Genomic DNA, 15,633 nt, shown 5'->3' on the forward strand with positions numbered 1-15,633 from the left:
AGTCCAAATTAGTGAAGTGAAATGAAAACAATAACCTGTTTCAAACAATTAAAAAAAATGTAAAACGTCAGGGGTGCGTGCAAATGTCTTCACCCCATTTGCTATGAAGCCCTAAATAAGATCTGGTGCAACCAATTACCTTCAGAAGTCACATAATTAATTAAATAAAGTCCACCTGTGTGCACTCCAGGTGTCACATGATCTGTCACATGATCTAAGTATATATACACCTATTCTGAAAGGCCCCAGAGTCTGCAACACCACTAAGCAAGGGGCACCACCAAGCAAGCGATGCCATGGAGACCAAGGAGCTCTCCAAACAGGTCAGGGACAAAGTTGTGGAGAAGTAAAGATCAGGGTTGGGTTATAAAAAAAAATTTGAAACGTTGACATCCCACGGAGCACCATTAAATCCATTATTAAAAAATTGAAAGAATACGGCACATCAACAATCCTGCCAAGAGAGGGCCGCCCACCAAAACTCACAGACCAGGCAAGGAAGGCATTAATCAGAGGCAACAAAGAGACCAAAGATAACCCTGAAGGAGCTGCAAAGTACCACAGCAGAGATTGGAGTATCTGTCCATAGGACCACTTTAAGCCGTACATTCCACAGAGCTGGGCTTTACAGAAGAGTGGCCAGAAAAAAAGCCATTGCTTAAAGAAAAAAACAAGCAAACACGTTCAGTGTTCGCCAAAAGGCATGTGGGAGACTCCCCAAACATATGGAAGAAGGTATTCTGGTCAGATGAGACTAACACTGAGCTATTTGGCCATCAAGGAAAATGCTATGTCTGGCACAAACCCAACACTTCTCCTCACCCCGGGAACAACTTCCCCACAGTGAAGCATGGTGGTGGCAGCATCATGCTGTGGGGATGTTTTTCATCGGCAGGGACTGGGAAACTGGTCAGAATTGAAGGAATGATGGAGGGTGCTAAATACAGGGAAATTCTTGAGGGAAAACTGTTTCAGTCTTCCAGAGATTTGAGACTGGGATGGAGGTTCACCTTCCAGCAGGACAATGACCCTAAGCATACTGCTAAAGCAACACTCGAGTGGTTTAAGGGAAAACATTTAAATGCCCAGACCTCAATCCAATTGAGAATCTGTGGTATGACTTAAAGATTTCTGTACACCAGTAGGAACCCATCCAACTTGAAGGAGCTGGAGCAGTTTTGCCTTGAAGAATGGGTAAAAATCCCAGTGGCTAGCTGTGCCAAGCTTATAGAGACATATCCCAAGAGACTTGCAGTTGTAAATGCTGCAAAAGGTGACTCTACAAAGTTTTGACTTTGGGGGGGTGAATAGTTATCCTCTCTAGGGTAGGGGGCAGTATTTGCACGGCCGGATAAAAAACGTACCCGATTTAATCTGGTTATTACTACTGCCCAGAAACTAGAATATGCATATAATTATTGGCTTTGGATAGAAAACATCCTAACGTTTCTAAAACTGTTTGAATGGTGTCTGTGAGTATAACAGAACTCATATGGCAGGCAAAAACCTGAGAAGATTCCTTACAGGAAGTGGCCTGTCTGACCATTTCTTGGGCTTCTACACTCTCTTTATTGAAAACTGAGGATCTCTGCTGTAACGTGACACTTCCTACGGCTCCCATAGGCTCTCAGAAGGCGGCTTCGAAGTACGGTAATGGAATATTTTGAATTTTTTTGTCACGATACGCATCTGCGCGTCACCTTTCGGATAGTCTTGAACGCACGAACAAAACGCCGCTATTTGGATATAACTATGGATTATTTGGAACCAAACCAACATTTGTTGTTGAAGTAGAAGTCCTGGGAGTGCATTCTGACGAAGAACAGCGAAGGTAATCCAATTTTTCTTATAGTAAATCGGAGTTTGGTGAGGACCAAACTTGGTGGGTGTCAAATTAGCTAGCCGTGAGGGAGCTATCTACTCAGAATATTGCAAAATGTGCTTTACGAAAAGCTATTTTAAAATCGGACATAGCGATTGCATAAAGGAGTTCTGTATCTATAATTCTTAAAATAATTGTTGTGTTTTTTGTGAACGTTTATCGTGAGTAATTTAGTAAATTCCCCGGAAGTGTTCGGTGGGAATGCTAGTTCTGAACGTCACATGCTAATGTAAAAAGCTGGTTTTTGATATAAATATGTACTTGATTGAACAAAACATGCATGTATTGTATAACATAATGTCCTAGGAGTGTTATCTGATGAAGATCATCAAAGGTTAGTGCTGCATTTAGCTGTGGTTTTGGTTTTTGTGACATTATATGCTAGCTTGAAAAATGGATGTCTGATTATTTCTGGCTGGGTACTCTGCTGACATAATCTAATGTTTTGCTTTCATTGTAAAGCCTTTTTGAAATCGGACAGTGTGGTTAGATAAAGGAGAGTCTTGTCTTTAAAATTGTGTAAAATAGTCTATGTTTGAAAAATTGAAGTTTTCGGATTTTCGAGGAGTTTGTATTTCGCGCCACGCCTTATCATTGGATATTGGAGTGGTGTTCCACTAGCGGAACGTCTAGATGTAAGAGTTAAAGCCCAAAAAACATCACTTAACAGAATGATAACAAAATGCTAACAAGTATTAAGGAATTCTCATAGAGAATGCTAACTAAATGCTAACGAGCACATTTTGTACAGTTTCTGACCTAAACTATAAAAGTATAAAAGTAACTGAAAAATGCAACTCACAGTTTGCTGCATGCACAAAATGAAATTTAACCAGGAGGGGATTCTCTGCTATTACAAAGCTCATGCTTGATTTTGGAAGTCACTAACCACTTAGCTAGATAGCGAACTAGCAACTAAATTAGCAAACCAAATGCACAACTGCAGGGCATTTAGTAGATTTTAGACAGTTAACGTAATAGTTATAAGATACCTAGCTGGCAAACATTTAGCTGTGAATTCCAAACTATACTTAGATCACCTCGCGCGTGGCAGTGAGTGACTCACAAGGCTCTGGTCTCTCATGGTTGTGTGCTTGCAAACAAACACCATGTGACACATGACTGGGGACTACCATAGGCTATATGGTAATGTGACAGCTGAAAATGAAGAATGCAATGGTCTTTATCCCCTAACGTATTGCACAAGTTGACTGCAGGTATTTACTTAAAAAGTATCTACAAATATTCAAATGTAGAAAACAAAACGTTAAATAAATAGTTTCAGCAGTATTGACGGTATTGAAAAACCATCCTGTGGCTTTTTCCAAATTCGCCAGTATACCAAGCCTACTGCAAGCGCTCTGATAGGTTGGAGGACAGACTCCGGTAGTTGTTAGAATTACTGTGTAAGTCTAGGGAAGGGAGTGAGAACCATGATCCTCCTAGGTTTTGTATTGATGTCAATGTACCCAGAGGAGTACGGAAAATAGCCGTCCTCCGGCTATACCTTGGTACTACCCTAGAGGGTGCTGTTGAGGCTACTGTAGACCTTCATTGCAAAACAGTGTGTTTTAATCATATATATGTTGGCATGAATATATTTAGTATAGTTTTATCTAAAAAGGATCACTTTAATGTTTCACAATTTTTTTTAAAGGAAATTCACTGAGTAGGAAGGTCCTCCTCTTCCTCCTCTGAAGAGCCTCTACTGACACACAACACACACACACACACACACACACACACACACACACACACACACACACACACACACACACACACACACACACACACACAACACTAACACATTCACTAACACACATCCACAGTCCTCATTCCATTCCTGAACCCTGAACCATTTCCTGTATGAAATAATGTGTAAAAACATTTTTTTTAAAAAGAAACATGAACAATGACAATCTGTCACATTAGAAAACTAAATGCAGAAAATCCTGGTACTGCATGCCAATAAATAGCTTGATATTGTTTAAACTAAAGGTCCGTGTAATAACTACTTAGTGACATGAATTGCCTCCAATACTAACAAGACCTTATTCATCGCACAATAGAAACACTGCCATAAACGGAATTAATTATCCAACCGTTCAAATTGAACGACCAACAATGGATTTGACAGAAAATCGGAAATAAATCCATTATTATTACTATTCAATTAGTTTATAAATTCATGGCTACATACTTTCTATACAGACTAGTAAATAGCCTACGTCCGTGAAATTGTGCATCCACCTGCTAACATAGAGCCGACAAAATAACAGTTAGCCTACCTGGCGCGACAGGTGCAGTGTTCGGCATCTTCATATATGACACAGTATTGTGGCTTTTAGAAAGACCTAAACACACATTTTCAAGATGTTCTTTGGTCAAATATAAATCAATCACTTACTTTGAGAAACAGATATAGGACAATAGACGTCCTGAGAAGAACACCGAAGCACGATAGTCTGCTCATGATGCCGGACAGTTATGAAAAACTTCACACGCGTTTCTTGCCGTTGCTCACTTGCATTTTCTAAACTTTCCTTTTCTTGAAAAAAAATCACCTTTACTTTTGATTCTATGTGCTGAGCCTTGTCGCTGGTGTGGTCCTGTTAACCGTTCCGATCGCCAAAGGAGCAGTGGTGTACAGGAAGAAGTCACTTTTCTGTGTCGCAAGTAACGGTGTGGAGCGGTAGCCAGTGGCGTCACTTTCAGAAGTTAAAGTTCTGTGCATGCCTGTAGCTTCCAGACAGCTTGGCTACGCGCCTCCCTCTCTTTCGGTCTCTGTCAATGTTCTCTGCCGTCATTTCATCGATGCTGTTGCTAAAGTTACCGCATCCTTTTCCTCTGCGAGGACTTTGGGGTGGGAGTCTGTCATCAGAAATGTAGCCATCCCACATTCTTACCATAACTCCATGAGAGAGGGTTAATGAATGCATCCATAGGGTCACGCAACAATACCAAGCACAGCTAAGGCAAATGTTTATCGAAACAAAAATCAATACCTTCTGTAAAAAACAATCTGAGTGGACATAAAAAGTCCTATGTCCACATACACTGAACAAACATATAAACGCAACATTTAAAGTGTTGGTTCAATGTTTCATGAGCTGAAATAAAATATCCCACACATTTTCAATATGCACAAAAAGCTTATTTCTCTAAAATGTTGTGCACAATTTTGTTTACAACCCTGTTAGTGAGCATTTCTCCTTTGCCCAGATATTCCACCCATCTGAGAGGTGTGGAATGTCAAGAAGCTGATTAAACAGCATGATCATTACACAGGTGCACCTTGTGCTGGGGACAATAAAAGGCCACATTTTAAAATGTACAGTTTTGTCACACAACACTATGCCACAGATGTCCCAAGTTTTGCGAGAGCGGGCAATTGGCATGCTGACTGCAGGAATGTCTACCAGAGCTGTTGCCAGAGAATGGAATGTTCATTTTTCTACTATAAGCCGCCTCCAACGTCGTTTTAGAGAATTTGGCAGTACATCCAACCGGCCTCACAACCTTAGACCAGGTGTACGGCGTCCTGTGGGTGAGCAGTTTGCTGATAGCAATTTGAATGCACAAAAATACTGCGACGAGATCCTGAGGCCCACTGTGAGGCCCATCTTTTTTAAGGTATCAGTGACCAACAGATGCATATATGTATTCCCAGTCTTGTGAAATCCATAGATTATGGCCTGATGAATTTATTTCAATTGACTGATCTCCTCACATGACCTGTAACTTAGTAAAATCTTTGAAATTGTTGCATGTTGCATTCATATTTTTGTTCAGTATAAATAATACCAATGTGATTTCTATTGTGTAAACCCTATCCAGAACATACAACGGTCATGCTTACGTTAGACACCCTACCAACAAATCCCTAACACCCTCATCTATGTCCATGGAGGTATTCAGTATTCTCCCTTGCTTAATGTATCTGAATTCCGTTGATGATTACATGTTGAGGGACTATTTTATGCACCACTTGTGTTTGACAACTGAACTGCCAACTCTGTCACTGGTCTCCCCTCATTCTGGGTCCCCGTCATCCTCTGACAGACAGACATCTGCATCTCAGAACAGCTTGATTGAACGTGGTTAAAAGAAACTCAGTTTGAAGTGACATTGAGTTGATTTTGCCATGCTATTTGGAATTTGTGTGTGAGTGCGTTTGTGTGTCTGTTTGCAGGACCAAGGCTCCTCATCTCCTCATGATGAGCTCATCTTCTTCCTGACTGAATGGATGGATGCATCACAGTGACCGCTGTCCACCAGGACGTCTGGGTAAGTTCCATCATTCCCCCCAGATCAGTACTGCCCTCTGTCTCTGTCTCTGTCTGCCTCTGCGTCTTTCTCTGTCTCGCTCTCTCTCTCTCTCTCGTTCTCTTTCTGAATCTTTGCGTCTCTCTCTCTCTCTCTGTGTCGCTCTTTTTCCCTTTTCACATGTTTCCCTCTCGCTCGCTCGCTCCCTCCCTCCCTTCCTTCACACCAGGGCAGAATGACTTCCCCTTGTCATTGAAGCCACGGAAGTTCAAGGCCGTACTGCAGGCACATTGTTTGCAGAAAACAGGTTCCCCATTATAGTAAATGGAAAAATGTTAATCTTCATGGTCAATCTTTGTGTAAATAAAAATGTTTTTGTCATAAGCGTCGTAAGGATTGGACCAAGGCGCAGCGGGTAAAGTGCTCATCTTCTTAATTTATTAGAAATAACACTTAAACAAAAGAAACAAACGACGAAACAGTCCCATAACAGACTATACAGGAAATAACCACCCACAAAATACAATTGAAACAAACCTCAACTAAATATGGCCTCCAATTAGAGACAACAACAACCAGCTGCCTCTAATTGGAGGTCCTACCAAAAACCCAACATAGAAATAGAAAACTAGATTTAAACATAGAAATAGAAAACATAGAACCTAAACCAAAACAAACACCCCCTGCCACGCCCTGACCAAACTACAATGACAAATAACCCCTTTTACTGGTCAGGACGTGACAGTACCCCCCCCTAAAGGTGCAGACCCCGAATGCACCTCAAAAACAAAAACCCCACAAAAACAACCCCAAACTTAAAGGGAGGGAAGGGAGGGTGGCCACCGTCAACGACGGTCCCTGTGCTACACCCCCCCTTCCCAATCCTCCCACTACGGAGATGGCTCTGGCTCTGGCTCTGGGCGTAGCTCCCGTTCAGAAGACTCTAGGCTGAGGAGCGTCGCTGGAGGCTCAGGAGCGTCGCTGGAGGCTCAGGGCTGAGGAGCGTCGCTGGAAGCTCAGGGCTGAGAAGCGTCGCTGGAAGCTCCGGGCTGAGGAGCGTTGCTAGAGGCCTCCTGCGTGGAGCTGGGACCGGTCTCCCCGGATTGGGGAGACTTACAGGAGATTGGGTGCGCAGAGCGGGCACGGGGCACACTGGGCCGTGGAGGCGCACCGGCGGTCTGGAACTCAGAGCTGGCACACTCCGTCCTGGCTGAGTGGTCACTGTAGCCCGGCACGGGCGGAGCGCTGGCACAGGGTGAACTGGGCTGTGCTGGAGAGTGAGGGCTGCCGTGCGTAGAGCAGGCGCAGGGTAAGCTGGACCGAGGAGACGCACTGGTGGCCAGATGTGCTGGGCCGGCACACTTCTCCCTGGCTGCCGGCCAACTCTCGCCCGGCAACGCTGCTGAGCCCTTACTGGCCGCACTGGACTGTGCGTGCGTATGGGCGACACCGTGCGCATTTCTGCGTAGCTCGGTGCTCTCCTCGTCACCCGCTCCCCACGGTAAGCACGGGGAGTTGGCTCAGGACTCCACCCTGACTCTGCCCAACTCGCCGTGTGCCCCCCCAAAAACATTTTTTTGGGGCTGCCTCTCGCACTTGCCTTTGGGCCTATACAGTGCCTCATAATAGCGCCGCTCTGCCTTTGCTGCCTCCAATTTCTCCCTCGGTCGCCGGTACACCCCAGCCTGCCTCCAGGGTCCCTTTCCGTCTAAGTTCTCCTCCCATGTCCACGACTCCAAATATTTCTCCTGCTGCTCCTTCTTCCGCTGCTTGGTCTTTTTCTGGTGGGTGGTTCTGTCACAAGCGTCGTAAGGATTGGACCAAGGCGCAGCGGGTAAAGTGCTCATCTTCTTAATTTATTAGAAATAACACTTAAACAAAAGAAACAAACGACGAAACAGTCCCATAACAGACTATACAGGAAATAACCATCCACAAAATACAATTGAAACAAACCTCAACTAAATATGGCCTCCAATTAGAGACAATGACAACCAGCTGCCTCTAATTGGAGGTCCTACCAAAAACCCAACATAGAAATAGAAAACTAGATTTAAACATAGAAATAGAAAACATAGAACCTAAACCAAAAACACCAAAACAAACACCCCCTGCCACGCCCTGACCAAACTACAATGACAAATAATCCCTTTTACTGGTCAGGACGTGACAGTTTTAGAAGACAATCATGATACCAATAATTGCTTCTAATACACCAGATGCATGTCCTTGAACCGATTATTTTAAAATCGCACACAGTATGTGCAGTATCCTGGTCGGTCTTCAACTTGAGTTGTAACTTCAGAGGGGGCAGCACTGAACTAGTCTGCAACATCACTTCCTGGAGTAGCTCAAACTGCACATGTTATGTCTCCATGAAATGCCATCTTAACCGACTTCATTTGACTTCAATGCGCTATTGAGTCTTCACACAGGAAGGAATGGTGTCATGTGATTGATGCCTGGGCCATTAATACATACAGTCGTTGCTTCAGACAGTCAAATTATTGCTTGACAGTTGTGAATTTATGGGCTAAGCATACATATTCATTCTATTTCTGTTGTGCAGATAGCCAAGTCAACAGTCTAATAAGCCTACATAGCTGTGTTTTCTGGACTACAGTTGAGAGCAGTGGCGGACGGTGCCTTTTAAGATGAGGGAGGACGATTTACATTTTTTTCATTAGCATGTCCTTATTTCTATTACAGCATATTGGATGACAGTCATTCATATTCCATTTACCCAGTTCAAAGTAACAGCGATAGGTTTAGGCTACTACATGATACACATATTGTCCCTATACCCCTCATGAGGTTGCTACATCCTAGCCTATGAATGAAAGTTTAAACATAGGTGCACACACAGACAGTGACACATTCAATACCACCTTGCACACTCTTGCCTGCATCTAGCTGATCAAGGGTGTAATCATCAGTCCAACAGTTGCAAACAAGAGTTGCTATTGGACAAATTCAGGTATATTTATCCCCGTTTTGTATCGTTTGCTTCCGTTAAGAAACGCTTTTCAACAAGATCGGCGGAGTGAATTCACCTCTGATCACACGTTTACTTTCTAGGAAGCCACGTTGTATTCCTTCTCGCATCTATGCGCTTTCCTCCTCTCATCTTTTCCCTTCGCTTGTGGACTTCAATGCACAACACATCAGCTATATGTGACCAGGCGAAAAAACCTTTCCAAGCCAAACCATATCATAACCGCTACACACATCCTACATCGTTGTCACCATATTAGCTAAAGTCATGTCATAGTCAACATAGCTAAAATAACTGAAGCGTTAGTAAACCCACTATAATCATGTAGTAATGTTACAGTGTATAGTCAGTAAGCAGTTACACCAGCAAAAATGAAATTCACTGAGGGTCTTCCCAAAGTGAAATATTGTCAATGCTATGGCCAAGCAATACACTTCCTTGCCTCTCCATAGCTCTTCTCTGTACGGGATTCTGTCCACCATCATAAGCACATGGCCAGTTGACCACAGGAGAGTGGTCACTCTGTTTTAGGACACAGTGGTGAGGTCACTAAGTTACTGTAATAGCCTTTCACATCCCACTGAGGAATTTGGAGCTGGGAGTGTGTGTTTCTGTGTGTTTGACTGTGACAGTGGGTGCACTTGTACACTTATTTTGTCAGTGTTGGTCTGTCTGTGTCTGTGAGCCAGATGATGCTTCACCCAAATGAACATTTAACGGAAAGCTAGACTGCCCATATCCTCCAATCCAGTGCATGTGAAGACTGAGTGTCTGTTAGTGGTAAGGGCTAAATATAGCAGCCAACTCCGTTGTGTGAGTTTCTTCCTTCCGTCTAAACAGGCCACAATGCAAATCAGTTGCACTCATTACCCCTGTATGACAGGCGCCAGGGCTGAACTACCATGCAAATGATGCATCCACATACCTATTCCCATAATACAGGACTGCATTCTGGGAAGAATGACTTAGTGTAAACAGGAGTTACTGTATGCTATTGTTCTGATGCGAAGTATCTCCACCTGTCTGCCTGTTGACTGGTTCCTTGCAGATCAGACAGTCTGTGGCTGTGCAGTTGAATCACTCGTATCTGATTGTCATGGTGGAAGCAGAAACACAATAACAATGTACTGGCCTATGACTCTGCCTAGGCCCAAGGAGCCCATTCTCATATGAGGCCTTGTATTTTTACATTCTGTACATTGGAAGTTACTGTATGCTCCATCATCACTCTTTGAAAAAATTGTTCCCAAAGGGTTCTTCGGCTCTCTCCATTGGAGATCCCAAAAAGGGATCCACCAGGAACCAAAAAGGGTTCTTCAAACGGTTCTCTTATGGGGATAGCCGAAGAGCCCTTTTAGGTTCTACATAGCACCTTTTTTACCACGAGTGTAGCAGTCACCTGGGTTAAGCAAGGAAGCCATTTTGTGCCAGTGTTCATCTCATGTCACATACAGTAAATCAACATGGAAACCAGTGTGTGCCCATGTAGACTGCTTGCTATAATTCTGGCCAGGACTAGGATTTGAGTAGAATTTACAAATAGTCTATACTACATCCTAGTTATAAAAGTATAATATATTACATTGGCATACAATAAAGTAGTATTTTCTCTTAATGAGGACAACTTTCACTTCTTTGTTTCAGTAGCTACTCACACCTACAGAAAACCCTCTGCCTCAAAACCCTTGAGCAGGCGATCCACACACTTCCTCTTTTTCATCTCATCTCTCTCTCTCTCTCTCTCTCTCTCTCTCTCTACCTCTCTCTCTCTCTACCTCTCTCTCACTCTACGTCGCTCTCTCTACCTCTTTCTCTCTCTACCTCTCTCTCTCTACCTCTCTCTATCTCTACCTCTCTCTCTCTACGTCTCTCTCATGTATTTCCCATCCAAGCATTGAGTTCACTGAGGCACAAAAATAAAAGCAAAACACACTATGAGAAATGTCCATGAAAGCAAATCTTCAATGTAACAAAAAATGTAAATGCGTGCCTCCATGCGTGCTTCCATGACGACGCCTCGATGGCCTTCTTTATCTCACACATAATAAAGGCACAGAGTTCTGTTGGTTCAGGAAGCTGCTGATTCTCTTCATAATTAAATACTGATTGTAGTATGCAGCCTACCTATATGATAATGAATATTATATTTCATACACACTGGCTTTGGTTTGAAACAGCTTCACAGAATAACACAATCCCAATGAGTGTGATTCTGGTCAAGTTTGAACATCACCCTGAGAGGCCAACCTGTCGAATGTTCGACCTCCTTCATAGAAGAAGAAAGGAGGAAAGGAAACAAAAGTACTCTGGTTCCAGAGAAAATACTGAAGACAATGAAATTTGGTACATATAGTGGCTGCTGGCACACATGTCCCGGGGTGTCTCGAAGGGATCAGGACCACACGTGTTCCGGGGTGTCTCGAAGAGGTCAGGGCCACATGTGTCCCGGGGTGTCTCGAAGGGATCAGGACCACATGTGTCCCGGGGTGTCTCGAAGGGATCAGGACCACATGTGTCCCGGGGTGTCTCGAAGGGATCAGGGCCACATGTGTCCCGGGGTGTCTCGAAGGGATCAGGACCACACGTGTCCCGGGGTGTCTCGAAGGGATCAGGACCACACATGTCCCGGGGTGTCTCGAAGGGATCAGGACCACATGTGTCCCGGGGTGTCTCGAAGGGATCAGGACCACACGTGTCCCGGGGTGTCTCGAAGGGATCAGGACCACATGTGTCCCGGGGTGTCTTGAAGGGGTCAGGACTACACATGTCCCGGGGTGTCTCGAAGAGGTCAGGACTACATGTGTCCCAGGGTGTCTTGAAGGGGTCAGGACTACACGTGTCCCGGGTGTCTCGAAGGGATCAGGACTACACGTGTTCCGGGGTGTCTCGAAGAGGTCAGGACTACACGTGTCCCGGGGTGTCTTGAAGGGGTCAGGACTACACGTGTCCCGGGGTGTCTTGAAGGGGTCAGGACTACACGTGTCCCAGGGTGTCTCGAAGGGGTCAGGGCCACCAGTGTCCCGGAGTGTCTCGAAGAGGTCAAGACTACACTTACAGTATCATCTAGACTAAGACAAGTAGAGTTATATTCTGTTATATTATACTAACTTCTCTTATCTATTCATTATTAAGAAATAATACATATTTATTATTATTTATTTATCTATATACTATCTACTGAACTATCTCCTTCTTTTAGATCATGAGGGCTCAACCAGGGGTGTTATTGGTATGACAGAGTACGGCAGTCACTAGCTCAACACCAACAATTTAAAAAATGTTATTAAAATCACTCCAATTCCAATTCAAAGGCAAATGCAGTTTAGCCGTATTAGAGGCTGGCTTTAGGATCATGCAGACCTCTCAGAGCAGGCGGACAAGCTCTGTGTTTACCAGTAGTAGGGTAGGGAGCATGTTTTAGCACCATGCGGATGCCTCAGAATGGCAGGTGAACAGCGTGACTTTTCCCTCAAAACAGTGCAGAGGTTGAAGATGGCTGTAGATGTCTAGGACGCTAGGTAACTGCTGTTTGACTTGACATGAAACTACACTAGAGTTTCTAATGCCGGTGCTGAGCTAGGGCGTAGCAGGTTGCCTAATTGCTGTATGACGTGTTTGAGGTGAATGAAACTACAGCAGTGATAATGACTGGATTCAATTTAGCTTGTTGTTGCTGTTCTCCAAATAGCATTTTAGAGATTTTATATTTGTGTATAAATGTAGTAATTTAACTTTTTTATTTACTGCATTTGTAGACTATTTAAAAACTCTAAAGAGTGTACTGCCTTTTGCGGTGCAGGTGTGGACAACCCTCCTGTAAATCTGCTGGGTAGGTGAGATTTTGCTCCTGCGCTAACAAACCTGATTCTGCTAATCAGCTGCCCTTCCGAACATTCATTACTCATATAAGATGGTCCCCTATGAGAGGTTGATTCTGTCTCACACAGGGAGATTAAGAGGTGGAGCATGTATACCAGTGGAGGCTGCTGAGGGGAGGACAGCTCATAATAATGGCTGGTATGGAGTAAATGGAATGGCATCAAACACATCATGTATTTGATACCATTGCATTAACTCCATTCCAGCAATTACACTCCATTCCAGACATTACACTCCATTCCAGACATTACACTCCATTCCAGACATTACACTCCATTCCAGCCATTACACTCCATTCCAGCAATTATACTACATTCCAGACATTATTATGAGCCATCCTCCCCTCAGCAGCCTCCACTGATGTATACACACCAGAGAGGTTGAGGCTGTCTGTATCACACCGGATGGGCAGACAGGATTTTCATAATGTTATTCCCTGCCAAGTTTATATATAATGTACATTACAAAACACCCGCTTTTGGTATTTTTTTTGTATTTTTTTTGTATTTTATTAGGATCCCCATTAGCTGTTGCAAAAGCAGCAGCTACTCTTGCAGGGGTCCACACAAAACATTACATATAATACAGAATGAAATAATACAGAACATCAACAGACAAGAGCAGCTCAAGGACAGAACTAAACTCAGAAAAAAAAGAAATGTCCTCTCACTGTCAACTTATTTTCAGCAAACATAACATGTGTAAATATTTGTATGAACATATCAAGATTCAACAACTGAGACATAAACTGAACAAGTTCCAAAGACGTGACTAACAGAAATTGAATGATGTGTCCCTGAACAAAGGGGGGGTCAAAATCAAAAGTAACAGTCAGTATCTGGTGTGGCCACCAGCTGCATTAAGTACTGCAGTGCATCTCCTCCTCATGCACTGCACCAGATTTGCCAGTTCTTGATGTGAGATGTTACCCGAGTCTTCCACCAAGGCACCTGCAAGTCCCCGGACATTTCTGGGGGGAATGGCCCTAGCACTCACCCTCCGATCCAACAGGTCCCAGACGTGCTCAATGGGATTGAGATCCGGGCTCTTCGCTGGCCATGGCAGAACACTGACATTCCTGTCTTGCAGGCAATCACACACAGAACAAGCAGTATGGCTGGTGGCATTGTCATGCTGGAGGGTCATGTCAGGATGAGCCTTCAGGATGGGTACCACATGAGGGAGGAGAATGTCTTCCGTCATCCGACCATCACCCCTGGTGAGACAAAACCGCGAGTCCTGTCTGGTCCAGCGACGGTGGGTTTGTGCTCATAGGTGACGTTGTTGCCGGTGATGTCTGGTGAGGACCTGCCTTACAACAGGCCTACAAGCCCTCAGTCCAGCCTCTCTCAGCCTATTGCGAACAGTCTGAGCACTGATGGAGGGATTGTGTGTTCCTGGTGTAACTCGGGCAGTTGTTGTTGCCATCCTGTACCTGTCCCGCAGGTGTGATGTTCGGATGTACCGATCCTGTGCAAGTGTTGTTACACGTGGTCTGCCACTGCGAGGACGATCAGCTGTCCGTCCTGTCTCCCTGTAGCGCTGTCTTAGGCGTCTCAAAGTACGGACATTGCAATTTATTGTCCTGGCCACATCTGCAGTCCTCATGCCTCCTTGCAGCATGCCTAAGGCACGTTCATGCAGATGAGTAGGGACCCTGGGGATCTTTCTTTTGGTGATTTTCAGAGTCAGTAGAAAGGTCTCTTTAGTGTCCTAAGTTTTCATAACTGTGACCTTAATTGCCTACCGTCTGTAAGCTGTTCGTGTCTTAACGACCATTCCACAAGTGCATGTTCATTAATTGTTTATGGTTCATTGAACAATCATGGCAAACAGTGCTTAAACCCTTTAAAATGAAGATCTGTGAAGGTATTTGGATTTTTACAAATTATCTTTGAAAGACAGGGTCCTGAAAAAGGGACGCTTCTTTTTTTGCTGAGTTTACATAAAACATTTTTTAAAGGCACGCCTACCGTAGCCTACATATCAATGCATACACACAAACTATCTAGGTCAAATAGGAGAGAGGCGTTGTGCCACAAGGTGTTGCTTTATCTGTTTTTTTAATCCACATTTGCTGTTTATTTGAGCAATATGAGATGGAAGGAAGTTTCATGCAATAAGGTCTCTATACAAAACTGCACACTTTCTTGACTTTGTTCTGGATTTGGGGACTGTGAAAAGACCCCTGGTGGCATGTCTGGTGGGATAAGTGTGTGTATCAGAGCTGTGTGTAAGTTGACTATGCGAACAATCTGGGATTTTCAACAAATTAATGTTTCTTATAAAAAGAGGAAGTGATGCAGTCAGTCTCTCATCAACTCTTAGCCAATATTTTCCTCCCTCATGGGATACCCTTCCTGCAGGCTCATCCTGACATGACCCTCCAGCATGACAAGCCACCAGCCATACTGCTCGTTGTACCAAATACAATGCTCTTAGTTTTAGAGATGTTCAGGACCAGTTTATTACTGGCCACCCATTCCAAAACAGACTGCAACTCTTTGTTAAGGGTTTCAGTGGCTTCATTAGCTGTGGTTGCTGATGCATATATGGTTGAATCATCAGCATACATGGACACACATGCTTTGTTTAATGCCAGTTGCAGGTC

General features: G+C 44.0%; 1 protein-coding gene across 5 annotated transcripts in view; it reads right to left on the reverse strand.

Annotated features, from left to right (window-relative positions):
• The window catches only part of LOC106584595 (receptor-type tyrosine-protein phosphatase eta), a 98,710-nt gene extending 94,002 nt beyond the window's left edge, over positions 1-4,708 (reverse strand). Inside the window, exon 1 of one of the 5 annotated variants that reach the window (XM_045706244.1) lies at positions 4,290-4,708. In XM_045706244.1, coding sequence (XP_045562200.1) covers positions 4,290-4,355 — 66 coding nt within the window. In that variant the 5' untranslated portion in view covers positions 4,356-4,708. The remainder of the gene's footprint in view (positions 1-4,289) is intronic. The other 4 variants (XM_045706246.1, XM_045706245.1, XM_045706247.1 and 1 more) reach the window with 4 other exon arrangements.
• Between the last annotated feature and the right edge of the window lie 10,925 nt (positions 4,709-15,633).

The sequence above is a fragment of the Salmo salar genome, chromosome ssa23 (genome assembly GCF_905237065.1).
Source record: "Salmo salar chromosome ssa23, Ssal_v3.1, whole genome shotgun sequence".
NCBI classification, from domain to species: domain Eukaryota; kingdom Metazoa; phylum Chordata; class Actinopteri; order Salmoniformes; family Salmonidae; genus Salmo; species Salmo salar.